Genomic DNA, 17632 nt, shown 5'->3' on the forward strand with positions numbered 1-17632 from the left:
AGAAGAAAAGGAAAAGAAAAATTCGACCCGCGTTTGAGTAAAATGCCCCACTAAGTGCACAAACCCCTGGCTAGCAGAACTCGTTGAGATCATAAATATTATGCTATCCACAATGACTTATGCCCCCCATATGTACCAAGAGATCTTCTACACAATTGACGTATCCACAACACCGCTTTTTCCCATACCACAGTGTCTTTCGTAACAGCCAAAAATAGCAAATTCTATCCTATCCAAAGAGCCGAGGTAGCGTATACATACCTACCTACCTACCTAATACATAATACGTGACGTGTCAAGCAGTCCAGAGAGCGCTACGGGAAACCTATGGCGCACGTTTCGCGCTCGTGGCGAAGTTCGGGGAGGCTCAGGAAAAGGTGAAGGACCCACGAACGTCGTCGAATCATACCGAGACATGACAGCAAACGGACCCATACCAGGGCGACGTAAGGAATTTCCCGATATAACCTAGTTAGTCTACGTAGTAATGCTAATTGGAAATTCGCGGGGGGTTTGATTGATAATACGAATCTACATACGTAACAACTGGAATTACCAATTTGAATAAGTTAGGTAACTATACCCTTTATATCAATATAGGTTGGCGACGGCAAGAGTTGCGACGGCCAAGAACTACTGCGATGTACGACTCCAGAACTAGCACAGTAACTTAAATAATAACCTAGTTAATAGCCCCGTCTGTATTATGTGCATTGCAGCAACACTTTATTCTGGTAGAGCTCCTCAACGAACTGCAAGTCATACTATTATAGCAGGGTACCTAGGTCCTATACATTGAACTATATAGCAGAAGCTATGCAAGAAGATGGGGTTTCTCTTTACTAGTCTGTGTCTATTATCCCCTCATTAAGCCACCGTATGAAGTACGATGTAAGTCTATCCAGCACGTAGTTTTCTCGGCGTAAGCAAGCTCTCCATAGAAAGGTAGCGAAAATCCGAATGGAAGTAGTATTTAGTTGTCGATAGTCTTCATTAATAAACGTCGGTAAGGCTATCATTAATCGTTATACACATTGTTTCTTTCCCAACCGACGTGCTTGAACTAGCATCATTAAGAGTACCTAGGTAAGTACTGCTTCTCTGAGAGACACATGGTTATACCATAGGATAGTGACGAATGATGAAATACAAGTCTCAATGCTTGCCTACCCATTGCCATGTCCGCCTTGAAACTTTCACTCTTCCTATCTCTTCCGAGTATAGAAGTTCGTCTTCCTCCGGAGTCCACTGATAACTTTCATAATCTTTGGGATCTAGATCTATGACCCCGAGTGAAACGAGGAAATCCACTATCCACCTCGAAGGAAGAAGACCAGCCGTATGTATTACGAATTCCGCATCGCAAATTTCCTTTAGTGAGAGACCAGCATTAACTAGGAGGGTTATAATATCGGGATTCCTGACGGTTATAGCAGATAATAACATACTTGTTCCTACTGGGTTTAGTCCATTGCCTAGTGGATACTGATTACTTCCGGTTATCTCGCTTGGATATTTTCCCAAGAGCCATTTAACTAGGCGAGCTTGCCCTCCCTTGATAGCAACTTCAAGGAGCCCTCCATCGTAAGCTCTACGCTCAAGCAATATCTCTAGGACTTCTTGATGTCCACTGTAGGTGGCGCTTTCAATAGGGTTTAAGGTCAACGTCATGTACGGCCCTATGGAGGCCCTTCGATCAAGTAAGAACCGGACCATACGAATATCACCCCTCGATGCGGCGATATACAAAGCAGAAACATCTTCTCCTCCTCCTCGCCACAGCTTTGCGTTAATGTCAATACCAGAATCAAGTGCCATCTGCGCTACTTCTTCTCGACCATGGACAATTGCTTCCCCAAATATTTCATCCCTCAGTCTTGGGAAGTAGCGTAGCGTTTTACCCGTCAAGGCGATAAGCAGTTGGCAGATGTTAAGATGGCCACCGCGCGCCGCAGCCATAATCGCTCGAAAATATTCCTCTTTGGAAGTAGTCGACAGTCGATGTTCCGGCTCCAGAAGTAGGTTCACAATATCTTCATGCCCTCCTAGGGCGGCGGCTCGAAGAGCGCTCCCCCGAGGGTGTCGATACTATCGCCGCAGTTCGGGAACAACGTACACTACGGGAAGAGCGAACGCTGGCATATGCGCGTCCCAGTTTCGCGCGTCCCAGTTTCGACCATCATTATCCTCGCTATCGTAACTAATTGCCCGTGGATTAGCACCGCGGTCGATCAAGTAACGGACAATGTGTAGGTGACCCCAAACAGCCGCAAGCTGCAGTGGCCGACCAAAGTAGGGAGTTTCAAAATTAACTTGGGCCGATGCGTTTGGTGCTTCGAGCAGCGACTTAACTAGAGGCAGATTTCCGAGGACAATAGCACCACTTAGAATGTTTTGCGCTTCTATATGGGTATTGATATTAATGGTGCGATGCCAGATTTTGATGCCGTAGGGATGCATAGCGCAGATAGCCTCGGCGATGATTTGGTGTTGTTCATTCCGACCTTCTTCCGTCTGCTGGGTTAAGAGGTCTATTGCCTTGTTGACACTGGTAATAGTCGTGACATAGCTGTCTTGTTTTCCCTTACCAGAACGGGACCGGTGTAGGAAGATTCGGGCTTTAATTGAAGGGTCTATCATCGAAGACACCCACGGGGTAGCTGGGTCATCAATATCGATAACTTGCTTAATGCATATAGCAAATAGTATCTCGGAGTTGAAACGCCCTAAAATATGATTTATTAGATATCGATAGATATTTTAATACTCGCGAGTGGAAATATTCAACTTACTATTCACTAGACGGAGTCGAACAGCCTTATAAATGCCGACAGTCAAAACCAGGTACTCAATGACCGAGGCAAATACGAGGGCGGGGAATTTATTTATTTCCATGCCCGGGTCCATGCTTGCTTTCGAAACTGACTATTTCTAGTGATACTATTTCTAGTGATCGAATTGTGGGCGATTGAAGTTGCGATGTTATTCTGCGATGTTTATTCTGCGATGTTTATTCTGCGATGTTTATTCTGCGATGTTTATTCTGGGATGTTTATTCAGATGCGTTAGGCTTTTCAGAGTTTGTTTCGGCTAACAAAAATCTAAGGCGTGCCTGACTTGATAGGTAGGTACGTTAGAGTCGGTAGTAGCGCAACAGATGACTCTGCGTAGAAAGAATAATCCAAACGGAAAGAGCGATCCAAGAGACCCAATTTATTCGCGACGATAAGCTCTCTGGTGTATCAACATAACACTTTTGAGGACAAATATTTCCTGCAATGTTACTACCTCTGCTATGCGACACCTCTCCTGTTGGCATGGCATCGGACCATCACTACAAGCGCGAGAATCGGTCTCTAGACCCGTCCTAAATTAAATAAATCTCGTCAACATAATTTCTATCCTACGTAACAAATAGTCAGCCGTTCAACTAAGATCCAGCGAATTCAACTCTTCCTCACCTCCATCCAAGCTAGGGACAGAGCCATGATGAAAAGAATCCATAGTGGTTCAAGTTCCAAAAATTCCCTGCCCGGTACAAAGCCAAACAGGAGTGGTCATGTTATAGTTTTCAACTAGCAAAAACACGCACTCGGATTGCTCCTCACTGTGACGCGTAAAGCCCGTGCACTAAGATGAGGAAAGAAAGGAAGGAAAATTTTACAATTGGGAGGGGAGCGGGTTTGAATTTATATTATTCTAAGGTGGGGCTGTTGCCCAAGGTGAGGCTAGTGAGTCATAGGTACATCCATACCTGCCACAGCTAGCCCCATAATTTTAAGCCTCATTTCAAACCCCTGTCAACCTACCTAAGGTATGTGCCTAGATTCAGATCTACACCTAAATTTTCACAGGTGCTTGGCAAAAAATACTCGACGAACTGATCACTCGCAATATCCAAGTCGTAAAAGCAAGAAAATCAGAGAAACTCAAAAATCTTAAAGATTGATTATGGTAGTATCTTTTTCGCCTTATAATCCCAACGCCTCCTGCATTCATTGCTCATCAGATGGTATCTTGTAAACCCTTCTATCACAATCCCAAATATTTATTTTAGATAGTTCGTTAACCTTCATGATTCATACTGTTATTGTGTAAAATTATTCGCTCGGATGTACTTCAGACACCATATTTGTTTAGATGCGCAGTGCTGTTTTGGTGGCCGGTCTTGGGATTATCATCGCGGGGCTTGCCGCAAGAATCCTTACGAGCTAGAGAGCGCTCAAGTCAGCAAAGTCTTCGAAAAAATATCTACGCCCTGGTAAAATGCTCCTATAAGGACGGACACTTACAGCATCCCTTCATGCAAGCGCTGCAGTCCGCATCCCCATCTTCGCATAGGTCTACGCATTTATTTATGCATGTTGTGATGGGCTCGGTATCGTAGCGACGACATTCGGATGCGTGCCCCGTGCTACCGCCATGATTATTGTGGCGACTGGATGTTCCCAGTAGACTATCGATGGTGCCTACGATTGTGTCGGATATACCGCCTATGCCGCCCAGTGCCGGAAGCGGGAACGGTAGGGCCAATACGGTTGCCGAGATGACAATGATGAGCGTAGAGGGATGCATTTTTAAATTTTCAAGCGAGAAACTTTTTAAAAAGCAAGTCTGTCGTGGGGAAGTAGTGACGAGATGGAGAACTTAGTAGTAGTTTTGATGGTGGAGGGGGATATAAAATTATAATAGATTCTCAGTCTGTCTACGAGGAAAATTCTTGCTATCGTCATGGCTCCCGACGCTTCTCTTATAGTCCTTGTCAACCGCCATGAGGTTCTCGCCAGAAAAAGGGAGGCGAAGAAAAGAAGAATCAGAGACGATTAATTGAAGAAGGCGGGAGCGTGAACATAGGATATAATGGCTGAAGATTCCTCTCCAGCCCGTTCGCGCCACGTGCTACCAACGGTACCCGTGTCTCACCCTGCTCTTCAGTTTCGTTTTATGGGTATTCTAGTACTCAAGTATAGCACAATATCTTAAGACATGTCTTATCTGACCCGGTTACATTCCCGGGTAACGTAGGAGTCGCGGGCCAGCCTCAGTAAAGCTATGGGGAGGTCGATATTATGCCAAGCGAAGGCAAGGTGAAAACTTGAGCTCACTCTTCGTCGGCTAGACTCTTCTACTTCGCTTAGTTTCCTGGATGCCGGTGTGAGGAGTTTACTTGAGCACACAACTTTTCATGTTCCCTAGTCTCTTTTCGATGGGAAGGTGAGAATATAGGAATCTTAGCCCTGTCTCTTGTGACAATCCTAAAATTCTAAAACTTAGGTAAGTACCTAGGTAGTTTATCATAATAGGAAGTTAACATCCCATGGGAGTAACTTTTGAAAGTTTCACCTACTACGTTTAACTACTAATTGGCCATATCCAAGCTCTTTTTCATTAAGAAAGCTTACCGTCGATATTCATGACCCCAAGATTACTTCTATGTCAATATGCTTTCTTATGGCAAAGTGTATTCCACCTTACTTAAATAGTTGGCAAAGATAGAAGCTAGACTTGGGTACCTACATAGTAAGATTGCAATATAGGCCACCAGAGTCACAAAAGGCACTTTGTTACATAGTAGGAATCAACCGGTCCTATTTTACCCCATGTCAATTTGAACGCGTAAGCCTATACGAATAAACTAGGGTACTCTTATTAACGATATCCGCGCTCCGTATTATCTAATTAGTTATGCCAGACTATTATATTAAAGAGAACTAAAAGAGGTGATTGTAGACTCGTCATGGAAATACAAACTAGATTCGGGGTTTGTGCTAGGTAATGCTTAATCGATGAGCTTAGCTATTCCTGGACCAGACTAACCGTATCAAGTATTAGAATTCAGCCCTACGTACCTATGCAGTGCCATTATGTCATATGCCTTAAGTAATCAAGGAGTTAAAACACTGGGACCCTAGAATCGAAACTCATTCTGTAAGCAAAAGCGCAGCTTCACTTTCATTTATACATATATTTAACCTCCTCGGATAACTAAATCTATGTTCTATAATGGACATGATATAGTTATATTAAACATTTATGAATGTTTCAATGAGTTGAAGCATTGGAATAGACTATAGTTTGATAGTCTAACATCTTGGATAGCGGCACAGCAAAGAGGGGATGGATTCTCGCCCACCAGCGGGCACGGCTCAGCGGCCGCAGTCAAAACCGCTGAGCTGTACAAACTGCCGCGCGAGGAAGTTGAAGTGCAGTCGAGAACACCCATGTAGTCACTGCGTGCGTTCCGGCGCCGAATGCATCTTCCCCACACGCAAGCGGATGCGCAAACCGCGGACGAACAAAAACTCGGACTTACTCCAGCGTTTAAGTCGGCTAGAGTCCATCGTAGGCAAGGTTAGTGCTTCCGGCCTAGAAGGGGCCAATGTGGCCGAGCTAGTCTCAGACTCTACAGCCGGTCTAAGCACCGCTCCGCTGGCCCTCGGAGCCGCCGCGAAGCAGACCGCTTCTAGCGAGTCCCAGGATAACTGGAAGAAGGCGCTTCATGATAGCAAGGCCTCGCGCTATCTCAGCGGCGAGTTCTGGTCAAGCCTCTGTCTCGAAGTCGAGGGGTTGAGGCAAGCGCTGGAGTCATCCACTGACTCGGATGATGAAGAACAACAAATGTTGCAGGGAGGCACTCCCGATTCGGTCACAAACGATAATAGTAGTTCTAGCGCATCTGCTTTATCACCAGGCATGCTCCTCGGGAATTCACCCCGTATCTCGTACGATCATATCGAACATCCATCCCCACAGCATATATTATTTCTAGGCTCGACATTCTTCACAAACGTTGATATGATCCTGAAGATACTCCACCGGCCCACAATACGAGAGGACCTGTGTTCGCTCGCTCACTCCCCCGAAACCGCACGGTCGCAACTTACCCCGGAGAAAGAAGCACTGTACTTCTCTATATACTATGCGGCCGTGGCAAGCTTATCGCCCTCGGTATGTCTTGCGCAGCTAGGCCGGCGGCGCGAGGAACTACTCCCGCTCTACTCCTCTACACTCGAGTACCTTCTGGTGCGGGCTGACTACCTCAGCAGCACTAGTCTCGAAACCTTGCAGGCGCTAACATTATACGTAGCTTGCGTGAGATGCAATACCAAAGGATCGCGCGCATCGTGGGCACTTGTATCCTTGCCTATACGTCTTGCGCAAGCGCTCGACCTACATCACGAGAGCAGCAATGCCCATCTCTCTCCGTTTCAGGCGGAAATTCGGCGACGTCTTTGGTGGCAGCTCATCGTGCTCGACATTCGGGCATCAGAAGACCGCGGAACCAATACTATTGTGGCGCGTGATAGCTATGACACGCGGCTCCCGCTGAATATCAACGACGAGGACTTTGGGCCTGACTCCCTGGGCCCGCTCGTCGAAAGGCAGGGTCCCAGTGATATGACATTTAACTTATGCACGGCGCGGTGCTCGGGACTCTTCCTGGCCGTAGAGCATGCGCAAGACGCCCCGGGCATTGAAGACAGCGGCCCGCCGTCTAAGGGTGTCGAGGAGACATTGCGGCACGCACAGAGTCTTGAAGCGCAATTCGTCGTAGGCGCAGACACGAACCATGTGCCCTCGTACCTAGCCTCTATCATGGTACGTCTCGTTATCCTCAAACTATGGCTCATGATGCAATACCCGCTACACCCGCGACGGCGCCCACAGGCGTCCTCAGCATCGCGGCAAGGGGGAGCGGGAACAGCCGGCAACGTGTTCCCGCATGAGGCGACGCTGCGCACGGCCATATCGATTGTTGAGCTTAACGAGCACCTTGCGACTGGCCCGTACGGCCAGCGGTTCAGCTGGTGGGCCGCCACGTACGTCCAATGGCACCCCCTAGCCGTTGCGCTTGCGGAGCTGTGCACGCAGACCCGTGGCGAGCTCGTCGACCGCGCCTGGCGGACCGTCGAGGACGTCTTACCTAAGTGGAGCGAGGTCATCGCCGACACTAAAGACGGTACCTTATGGCGGCCTATCCGTAAGCTGTACAAGAGGGCTAAGGCGGCTAGGTTGGCTACCGCGGCCACCGCCGATACTATTACACCTGCTGCTGCTACAAACACAACCGGCGTTACAGCGACTACTATTGATAGCCCAGACGTACGGATACAAGATATGGTATACCTACAAACTGACAATACGGAAAGCGGCATCCCGCCGATAGAAGGGGTTTATAATACGACGGTGCAACCGGAAAGTATATACGGGGCCGAAATACGCGATACAAGAGAGCCTAGCGTACCGGCAGACTTGGAAAAGCTCAGCTTGTCGCCGTACTCATTAAACGAGCTATGGGGTTGGAGGGACTTGAATTTTGATATACCCATGTTGGACATTGGTGGCCCTAATGTTATGACGAATTGGAGTACTTGGGACGACTTTGTGACCGAAACACAGGCTGACCCTAATAAACAGTCCAAGTCAGGGTCAAGCGAGGCTAGCAATTAGTAAAATCTCCTGTCACATAGTACACCATGGTTGGACAGCACTTGTACAACATGTAGAAACACGTAACGCAACTTATTTGCTCATTGGTCGTATGCATTTAGTGCTTTATCTACCGAGCACACACATGCTAATGAAGAAGTTTTCCGCAATTCCGTAATGAACACCGGCAAACCCGATTCCCTTAATCCCTCCGACAGCAACACGAAAAAACCCTTTATGCAAATGTGGAAGGTCGGGTGGCGCTGAACACCTTCTTGTTGTTGATCTTGGGTACACGGTGGGGGAGAGGGAAGGTGAGGTTCTTGGTAATAAGTTGCTTGATGTAGGGGCGCTTGACATCCTCGCTCTTCTGAAGCTCGACGACGCGGAGGATCTAGAAAATTGTTAGTTAGGCCGTTATTCCGAAGTATGAATCAAGTATAACGTACGTGAATCGACCGGAAGCGGGCGCGGTGGCGGGCAGCCATGTCCTGGTACATAACCTCGACGGCACCCGTTCGGGACATCTCTCGGTACTCCTTGTACATGTTGTGGGTACCAGATCGGGAGTCATATCGGATCCAGATGCCGAAGTTCTTGACGCGGAGGGGGTTCTTCTCGGCGATCTAACTCAAACGTTAATTCCTATCGTCTTCCTGGTGCAGATTCTGCATTCGTGGCGTACCTTGTTCAAGGTGACGATCTCACCGTTGGCCTTCTTGACCTTCTTCAACTTGGTCAGGAAGTACCAGAAGCGGGACTTGGCCACGACCTCATTGGGAGCGAAAATTCGCATGCGGTACAGCTTGGGGGTAGGGTTGGCCTCGCTGGGCAGATGGCGCCCAATGACCTGGTATTCCTGAAGACGACCTGAAATTCGCATTGTTAGTATTTCTGTTCTTCAGAGTAAATGAAGTTATATTTGAATTAGGGCGGATTCCAATGCAGTTAGATGTCGGGTTGTTGATGCCAATCGCGGTATCGCTCATGCCGTCGAAATTGCGCGTGACGAATTCAGAGTACGTGAATCTGTGAATCAAAATTCCAATTCCCAATTTGCCCAGCAATATTTGCTTTTCGTCTACCCATTCGTCTCCAGTATGGTGTGCGCATGTAGCGCGATTCCAGGTCAAGTGCGCCTCGTGGTAGTTTTTCCATTCGAATGGATTGTCGCTCGAGGTTTCAATCGATCGTACATATCGCAGTGCGTTTCAGGAGACCTAGTTTTGGTGCTGGCGCGGAGGAAGAAATAAAATTCGTAGCTTACCCATCTTGAATTATGTTAGTAATTAATCAATAAACGTTTTAAGCGTTCAACCTACTGTGACTTGGTGTGTATGTGGTCGTGATCGAGAAGTCGTGCGTAGTTGGAAAAAGTCCGGGTCTGGATGTTGGATGTTGAATTCGCTTACCAGGAAACTTTTGGTGAAATTTCTGTGCTAAGGGTTTGCCGCCCTAGCGACCTGTGGCTTATCCGAGGTGGGGTATAGTGGTGGCGGTGTGCTGTTACTTCATGTGGCTAGATAGAAAGCTGTATCAACGAAAATTGGGTCCTAGAGGTGGACGTCCTTCCACGTTGAGCTTGGACCAATCAGAACAATGTAAACCTACAAGGACTACAAAGAACCTATGCTTCTCAACTTGCAGACGTTCAACATTCAATCAGTTGTTAGTGAGTAGGAAATGACAAAACCAAAGACATACTAATATACCATGTTCAATTAATTACCTTATAATTGCTTAATTCTTCACTTTCACTTTGAAACGCTATAGTCTCCAATCCTCCTTCTATCTCGTTCCAGCTCGTTCACCTCCTCTTCTCTGCAGACATGGATTCGCTCGTTAAGGAATTTAGGACGGCATATGCCGAGATGAAAGGTGACCGGCTTGCCGAAACCATTCGGCCAGATACGCAGATGTACGCATCCAAGTTACAGTCTATTTGGGGTCGAGGAAACCAACGGGATACTACCGCCGACCTCAATTTCCTATTCTACACGGACCCTTCACGTCCCAGGCTGTCTCAAGAGGAGACAACAGGCTGGTTCGAGATTTATTTTTCCTACTGGAATGCGATCGGAGAGATACTCGCCGTTGAAGGTCTACGAAATGATACGAAGGTATGCATCGGTTTTATTATTTTATTCGTTTAATTTGTCACCAAGTTGAAATCTTATCTTGGATCTTGAGCTGACCCCCGGTTCACCGCTAACGATTAGAAGTCAACCAAACCGTCATGGACGAAGGTGTATGAAGCGTGGAAGAATTTAACTTTACAAGTCATCCGCGGATATACGCACCATGAATTCGAGAACTGGACTATTCCATGCCTGTACGTCGCGGGGAGGTATTTGCGACTGTTTGCCATCCGAGCAGACGAGGAGAGGAAAACCAGTACCGAATATAGCACCGAGGCTGTCATGCAAGATGACTTCGACCCAGAGTATGAAGAGCATAAGATGCTAGAGGACTGTACACGGCACCTCAATAGAATCTTTCAAACCTGCTTGAATGACAGGTACTTAAAATGCCCATACTCTTTTATAGCCAATGACTAATTCATAATAAGAGCGCCACTAGAAGAATCCCGTAAATGGGGCATCTACTATGCCATCAATCTCCTATTTAAGAGTTACTTCAAGCTTAACTCTGCCACGCTATCTAAAAATGTCCTGAAAGCGATCCAAGCAGGACGGGGAGATATGCCGACGCTCGACAAATTTCCCAAGTCGCAGCAGGTCACCTTCAAGTATTATGAAGGAGTTTTAGCATTCCTCGAGGAGAATTATGTAGAGGTATGAATACTCTACCTTGACGTATTCTGGTTACTCGCTAACGAGATTAAGGCCGAGCAACATCTTACGACAGCCTGGCACATGTGCCACAAAGACTCCAAGAGGAATCTTGAGTACGTTTATAAATCTTAGTACCTAACTAACATGTCTGCCTCGTATACTTACACTTCTCAGGCTAATATTAACGTATCTTATTCCATGTCATCTCCTCACAACACACACGCTACCTAGTTCCGAATTGCTTGAACCATTTCCACGTCTACAGCAACTCTTCTTACCTTTGGGCGTGGCAATCAAAAAGGCGGACCTCCGCGCATTCGATGCTGCGCTACGGGACGGCGAAAATGAGTTTATTAAGCGACGCATCTATCTCACCCTAGAACGTGGCCGCGACATCGCCTTGAGAAATCTTCTCCGGAAAGTTTTCATCTCTGGTGGTTTTGAGGAAGGAAAGGATGGTGCTGCACCTGTCCGCCGCACGAGGATACCGGTGGCTGAGTTTGCTGCGGCGATAAAGATCAGCGGCGGCGGAGATATCGATACTGATGAGGTAGAGTGTCTCCTAGCCAATATGATCTATAAGGTATGTGTTATCTTTCTTTGAAGTTTTACGAGTCTTGAAATACAGCCTATTTGGCGTGTGGGGCAAACGACAAGCTGTTTCATCTTTTCGTTTAGCATGCTTGGTGTCCTACATCCTCGGGGAGTTTAGCATCATACGGTGTTAAAGTTTCTCCAAGACCGTTTTACCGCAAGCGCGTATTATCTTATTTGCGTGCTCTTAACGTCTTTCGAGTATGACTCACTAATAGTATTAACCTATTACAGAACTTAATGAAGGGATATATTGCTCACGAGCGCGGTTTTGTGGTGTTAAGTAAGAATGGCGCTTTTCCCGGGACAAAAGTTTGAGTCAACGAATCGAATGGGTGGGCAGAAAAGCGAGGAACATATCCATCTTCTAACAGAATGAGGCGATGAGTAGGCGGCGCTTTAAATGCGTGTCGTCAGCCCAGGCAACTAGAGGATGCTGACCGAGGAGCGATATTGAGATGCCTTGCATAAAGGATGCGGCTGACTTGCGGGTGCGGGGAAGAACGGTGCTACTGGATTCGGGTATGATTAGATCCCGCCCTGTAGCATCCTCTTAATTCGTCTATAGAACGAATAAGAATACAAAGGACACCCGTAAGTGCATGTATCATCAGTTTTGCTAAGCTTTCGTGTTGTAATATGCGTGTTGCGCTGTTGGACTTTGTTACTTGACTAGTACCTACCTACCTATCTCCCCCTAAGTTGTTGCAACCGTTTCTAAGAGCAATATCGCAACATGGACTCGTCATGAATATCAACGTATAATTCAGATGATCGAATAAAACACCGTTCGACCCGAATTAATTCAACTCTATAGCATTGCAAAAGAGAGCGCGTGAGATACTCGTCACTTTATATCATTATTTTCGTTGGTATATAGGTAAATATGTACATTTCAAAATATCCCGGGGAAGAGACCCGCCACGCTTCGTTCCAGCCATCCTTCTATGCGAGATTGCTGGCTTACTTACATCCATGCTCAGCACGGGTGAATGCGGAGTGAATGACTCACACATCCCTCCCGCAATCTCTTGGTCTTTACTTCATTAAAACGCGGGTGGGGGCCATATGCAACCACTTTAACTCGGGAGACCGGGGTGTAGCACCTGTGTCTTGAGTGGGTGACTGACTACCTGACTAGGTACTTATACATATGTGACTGCAACAAGAAACGGGGTGGGCATACATAGCTTGGGGTACGTACACGCTGGTGGGCTGGCTGGGACGGGTACCTATTAAGAGGTAAGCACCTAGTGTAGAAGAAGTCAGGAATTGGCGAATCAAGAGAGACGGTATGGTAATGTTGACTGCTTGGTATGCTCGCTTATACTTCTCTGCTTGGAAGCTTCTCGGCCCAATTTGCATTCGGGCACGAGCGGGGGAAATGCTACCAAGGTGTTACGTAAGGGAGGGTTTATTGCGATGAACATTGTACATAAGCTTCACGATAATTCGAGTAGTAGAGAGTGCTAAGAAATATATAACTACAAGAACGTAATTCATTAGTTTTGCGTGCTTTATCTCCTAGGAGCCCCCGGCGTGATATCTCGGAAATAAATAGTACCAGGGGCAGAAAGCAGCGAGCTGCTTATCAAAGATAGTCTAGAACGTAATAATACAAGAGATATTCATAAGGCTTCCTCCAAGCGAATTTCCAACAACTGACCTACATAGGCCGATTCCATTTTTCTTCGTACCCATCTCCTCGTTATTCAGCCTTTCCCCGCTGAAAGGCGCTGCCGGTTTCCTTCGTACACTGATAACCTGTAGAACTCGTAACTTTTTTTTCTTTCTCCGGCATTTTACTTCGTAGCCATAAATCCACCATGGTGTAATTCTCTGATATCCTCGCTGCCGCGCCAATTTGTTGCGAGGATTATAATGATACAAGAGTTCGACGGGAAAAATGAGAAAGAAAGCATGATGATGATATCCACTGTGAAAATCCCGAACGCCGCTAATATGGTATTTGTCGCTGTTGTGTCCCGAACCGAAACCCCCGAATCTTTCGGAATGTAGTAGTAGAGAAGTAGAAAAAGGATATGAAGGCGTTGATCATTAGGTTGTTTTGATATGATGAATTCCCGGTGGGATGAGATTGGTAATAAGAAAGGACGATGAGATGGAGAGATTATGACGACCACGACGAAGCATATTAGAAGAAGTGGCGGTTGCTTCGGGGTGTGTTTCTAAGAAGCGACGTTAGTGAGGTGTAACGACGCTATGAACAAGAGTTACTCACTGAGTGCTAGAAATGTCGTCTACGTGGTTGCATAAGGCGACGAAAAGGTCGAAGAAGAGCTGTGTGCCGCCGTTAAACATCTCCAGCTGCATGGTGCCGCTTCGTTTGAAGGTGCTACGGCTCCGGATGATGAGAGCGAGGTAGTGCGCTCGCAACTTGGAGTCGGAGTCTGGTGTGTTGGCATACGCGTAACGCGCCGATGCGAGGATGGTGCTGCACTGAATACCGGACTCTGCTGATATGTTAGTGGTTGGGTTTTAAGACTACAGTTGACTGAAATGACGGCGATGACTTACGAAGACCCTGTTTGCGTAGGGCGACTCGCTTTAGTTCCTCAAGGCCGTACTTGTCGGCTGTGCAATAAATGACGGTGTCCTTAAGAATGTCGCCATCAACGCCGCGGTGGTAGACGGTTGACTCTTTCGAGCCACGATCGTCATCTTCAATCTGCTCGATCTCCCACGAGTTCCGACGCTTGTTATGGATTAGACGAGGGTAGTAGTCGCCTTTGTACAGGTATTCTAGGATGGACGAGAAGATCTCGGGCTCCTCGTCTGGAAGATGTATGCGTTTGGAGCTCTGGCCTTCCATGTACTGGTTCGATAAGGCCTGCTGGAACCACGACGAAGCGCGGAGGACATCTTCGTGGGCGGCGAAGATGCGTTGGTCACTCCCGATGACCAGAGTGACGATGGAAGGGGTTAACGTGCTGTGAAAATGAAGTTAGTTAAATGCACCTAACATTAAAATATGAACAAGTGAGAGAATATAGGAATTAAAGACGTACCCAGTTGGTGAGAGGGCTGTTTCCATAGGTACATTTGAAGATGTCGCAGTCGCTGGGCGGCGATGTTGACGAGGTTCATGTCGACTCTTAGAGACTCCGCTACTTTTACTAAAAGACGAACTAGACTTGTTGACCTTTTGAGTCTTGGAGAAACTCTTATTCGCGGCTGGCTCGAACCGTCGACCGAACATTTTGAATAGATGAATGAATGAATGAATGAATGAATGAATGAATGACCTCTTCTTCTTATTAATTTATCTTAAGTTTCCGACCGAAGGAAATAATCCCCTCAATATCGTATCAACCGACCGCGTTTGGATCACCGAAATCCAGCTGATAGATTTAGGTAATTAAGGCGATGCAGGTCGGATGATGGAATGCAGTAGGTAGTTGCGAAGATGAGAAAAAATGACTTGAGAAAATAAAAAAGACGACACGATGAGATGATCAAATGATAAAAATGGCCTTACCTTACCTGCCCGAGGCTCCAATGTTGCAGAAGGGTTGAATGGAAAAGAATTGTCGGGCGGTGCCCTCCTTATATAGCGACAGACCCATGTCAAACTGTAATGTGAGGATGCATGGCGCTGTACGTCCTATCTTTCAGGCAAACACGTAAATTTGGTGATGGATGTTGGCCCACGCGTTGAACTCAACCCGATACTCTCGCGCTTTCACATGACTTAGCTCATCCACTTAAACTGTTTTTGGCTTAGCGCGCTACACCCACTCCCTGCTTCTTTCGGTGTCGGAGGTGCCACTAGTGTAGGGTGCCATACTGTAGAAAGGGGGCCAAGCACCTGAAGGGATGGATTAGTGGGGGGTGATCAGGCTAACTTGCTGGGTTTAGCAGGGAGCTTACAGGGATCGATGCAGCTGCAGAACTGCTACAGCTAGAAGCCGGCAGGAATTTAAGATACGAATCTGTATTCGACTTTTAGGTATTTCAACCTTTTCCCCTTTTTTTTAAAAAAAAAATCCATAAGGTCAATTTCGACAGAACCAATTATAGGGCTCTAAGCTTTAATTATCTACTATTAACTAGCATATGATTCCTCCTGATAGACTTCGCAGCTCTGAAATACTAAATGGAGAACTAGACTCGGCTGAGGCGAGAATGGCTCCGAATGGTGCCAAAATGTGCCGTCACACACGACGAGTCATAGCCTGGAACTTAGTCTCAGGGGTTTTTCCCCCGGGGATGGTAGCATCTTCCATCTGATGGCGTACCAATCCTTTTTGCCTATGCCGTTTGTACTGTGTTACCCAATACATATTCCGTACATAGGTAAGACAAGATGGGCCACCGTTATTCAGATTAATTGCCTATTGCTAGAGTACAAGATCCCTCACGACCATTTAAGGTGCCCGACAAATTAACAACAATCTGCAAGTTCAAATTCCTCGCAGGATCGCATATAGCCAGTCCCAATTGAAAACGCTCATCTAGAAGCACGACACACCCAGCTAGGAAGAAGCTGCAGCATACGTAAAAAGTGTTGGTGGGTCGAAAATGGAGCCATTCCAAGTCCCCGGGGCTGCTGCATACGCTGTTTCGATCCTTTCCCGGGATGATCCCATCATGCAGGTGCCTTTTTCTGCCCTTTTCCTAGTGTGATATTCCTTTTTATCACAAGCTCTCTACGGTTCCTGTTAAGATAAGAAAAGAAGCTGTGAAGCCAGCCTATCAACTCTCTATATTTCCATGGCACACCTCCAACTTCTCTCCAACGCTGCTGCTTATCTTACTGCTTGGCATTATCAGCTCCACGAGTATCAAGTTCAGACTTTACATTATGCCGTATGCCGTATGTAGAATTCTACGTGCCTTGAAAAGAGGGGCGCTGCCACTGCCAACGAAGCATTCTGATTCGCCTCACTTTCACATTTCCCAAGTACGCCATGGAAAGCTGGTGTCATAGACTCGGCTGTTGGTTCTATTTCATCTCCCTCAATTTTTTTCTTCTCCATTTTACATCACAGTCTATCGGATTCTACATAGCTAAGACGGGTTAACGAATTGAATTTTCTATAATTACTTTTATCTCGCGACCTTAAAAACCAAGTGGTATAACTCCTTTTAAAAGGGCCTAAAGTCGCTTCCCTATGTATTTATATAACTGTCCTAGCGAGTGTGAGGACCCAAAATTATAATCAATCCTCCCCTACATAGTATGGGCCTAGCTAAGTTGGGATCCAGCCCAGCTTAGTTGCCACTTCCCCTCGAACCGAGCTGCACTCTTCGCCTATCTTCTTGGACGTGGGCGAAATTTACGGGCTTCAATACTAGGTTGGCAGGATCGCGGGCGATGGCATGGAAACCCGTTCGTACATCGTACCCCGTCGGGATGACGCCGCCTAAAGTCGCGGCCGCGAAGAGAATGATACCGGCAAACTGCATTTTGAAAGATATGAATTGCAGTTGTTTTGAGAGATAAGTTGTTGATATATATTGAAATAGTGAATTGGTATAAGTTTTATTTATTAAGAAAGCCAATGGGGGCGTTTTGCCGTGAAATGAAATGAATGAATGTGCTGAAGACTGAAGTCGTGATGTTCACGAAATGACTTAGGTGAGTTGATAGGAGACAAGGAAACGAACACTTGAGAAAAGCCACCATCTTCCGCTCACGAGAGATGTGGCCGGTTCCTTATGTATGAGAATCATCTATTGTCTCTCGAGTCGAACATCGTCAATGCACCTTTAAGCAGTCTTTCATGATTCGTCTATGTATAGTGCCGCACGTAACTTTGTTATCACGCGCGAGGGGGAGTATGCGTCTT

At 46.6% G+C, this 17632-nt stretch overlaps 6 protein-coding genes across 6 annotated transcripts; 2 read left to right on the plus strand and 4 right to left on the minus strand.

The window, feature by feature from the left end:
* Positions 1–807: 807 nt before the first annotated feature.
* F5Y00DRAFT_270580 (ankyrin) lies at positions 808–2907 on the minus strand (the record flags this gene model as incomplete). The annotated part of the gene is made up of 3 exons (XM_048012635.1): positions 808–2068; positions 2117–2726; positions 2793–2907. The coding sequence occupies 3 exons, from the start codon at positions 2905–2907 to the stop codon at positions 1156–1158; spliced, it is 1638 nt and encodes a 545-aa protein (XP_047869326.1). The 3' UTR covers positions 808–1155.
* A 979-nt stretch (positions 2908–3886) lies between these two features.
* F5Y00DRAFT_224617 (uncharacterized protein) lies at positions 3887–4840 on the minus strand. Its single transcript, XM_048006026.1, has one exon. It carries the CDS (start codon positions 4573–4575, stop codon positions 4273–4275), a length of 303 nt encoding a protein of 100 aa, XP_047869327.1. The 5' UTR covers positions 4576–4840; the 3' UTR covers positions 3887–4272.
* A 1085-nt stretch (positions 4841–5925) lies between these two features.
* Positions 5926–8524, plus strand: F5Y00DRAFT_224618 (fungal-specific transcription factor domain-containing protein). The gene has a single exon (XM_048006027.1). It carries the CDS (start codon positions 6118–6120, stop codon positions 8449–8451), a length of 2334 nt encoding a protein of 777 aa, XP_047869328.1. The 5' UTR covers positions 5926–6117; the 3' UTR covers positions 8452–8524.
* Positions 8525–9836, minus strand: F5Y00DRAFT_224624 (60S ribosomal protein L20). The gene is made up of 4 exons (XM_048006028.1): positions 9698–9836; positions 9116–9300; positions 8880–9056; positions 8525–8824 (listed from the first exon to the last, which is right to left on the minus strand). The coding sequence occupies exons 1-4, from the start codon at positions 9699–9701 to the stop codon at positions 8666–8668; spliced, it is 525 nt and encodes a 174-aa protein (XP_047869329.1). The 5' UTR covers positions 9702–9836; the 3' UTR covers positions 8525–8665.
* A 174-nt stretch (positions 9837–10010) lies between these two features.
* On the plus strand, positions 10011–12528 carry F5Y00DRAFT_224625 (uncharacterized protein). Its single transcript, XM_048006029.1, has 6 exons — positions 10011–10550; positions 10650–10948; positions 11000–11225; positions 11277–11338; positions 11400–11808; positions 12054–12528. The coding sequence occupies exons 1-6, from the start codon at positions 10260–10262 to the stop codon at positions 12135–12137; spliced, it is 1371 nt and encodes a 456-aa protein (XP_047869330.1). The 5' UTR covers positions 10011–10259; the 3' UTR covers positions 12138–12528.
* Positions 12529–13328: 800 nt separating this feature from the next.
* F5Y00DRAFT_224629 (uncharacterized protein) lies at positions 13329–15467 on the minus strand. Its single transcript, XM_048006030.1, has 4 exons — positions 14849–15467; positions 14358–14770; positions 14062–14293; positions 13329–14008 (listed from the first exon to the last, which is right to left on the minus strand). The coding sequence occupies exons 1-4, from the start codon at positions 15037–15039 to the stop codon at positions 13975–13977; spliced, it is 870 nt and encodes a 289-aa protein (XP_047869331.1). The 5' UTR covers positions 15040–15467; the 3' UTR covers positions 13329–13974.
* Positions 15468–17632: the final 2165 nt, after the last annotated feature.

This window comes from Daldinia vernicosa (genome assembly GCF_022497035.1).
Source record: "Daldinia vernicosa strain CBS 139.73 unplaced genomic scaffold F5Y00scaffold_3, whole genome shotgun sequence".
NCBI classification, from domain to species: Eukaryota; Fungi; Ascomycota; class Sordariomycetes; order Xylariales; family Hypoxylaceae; genus Daldinia; species Daldinia vernicosa.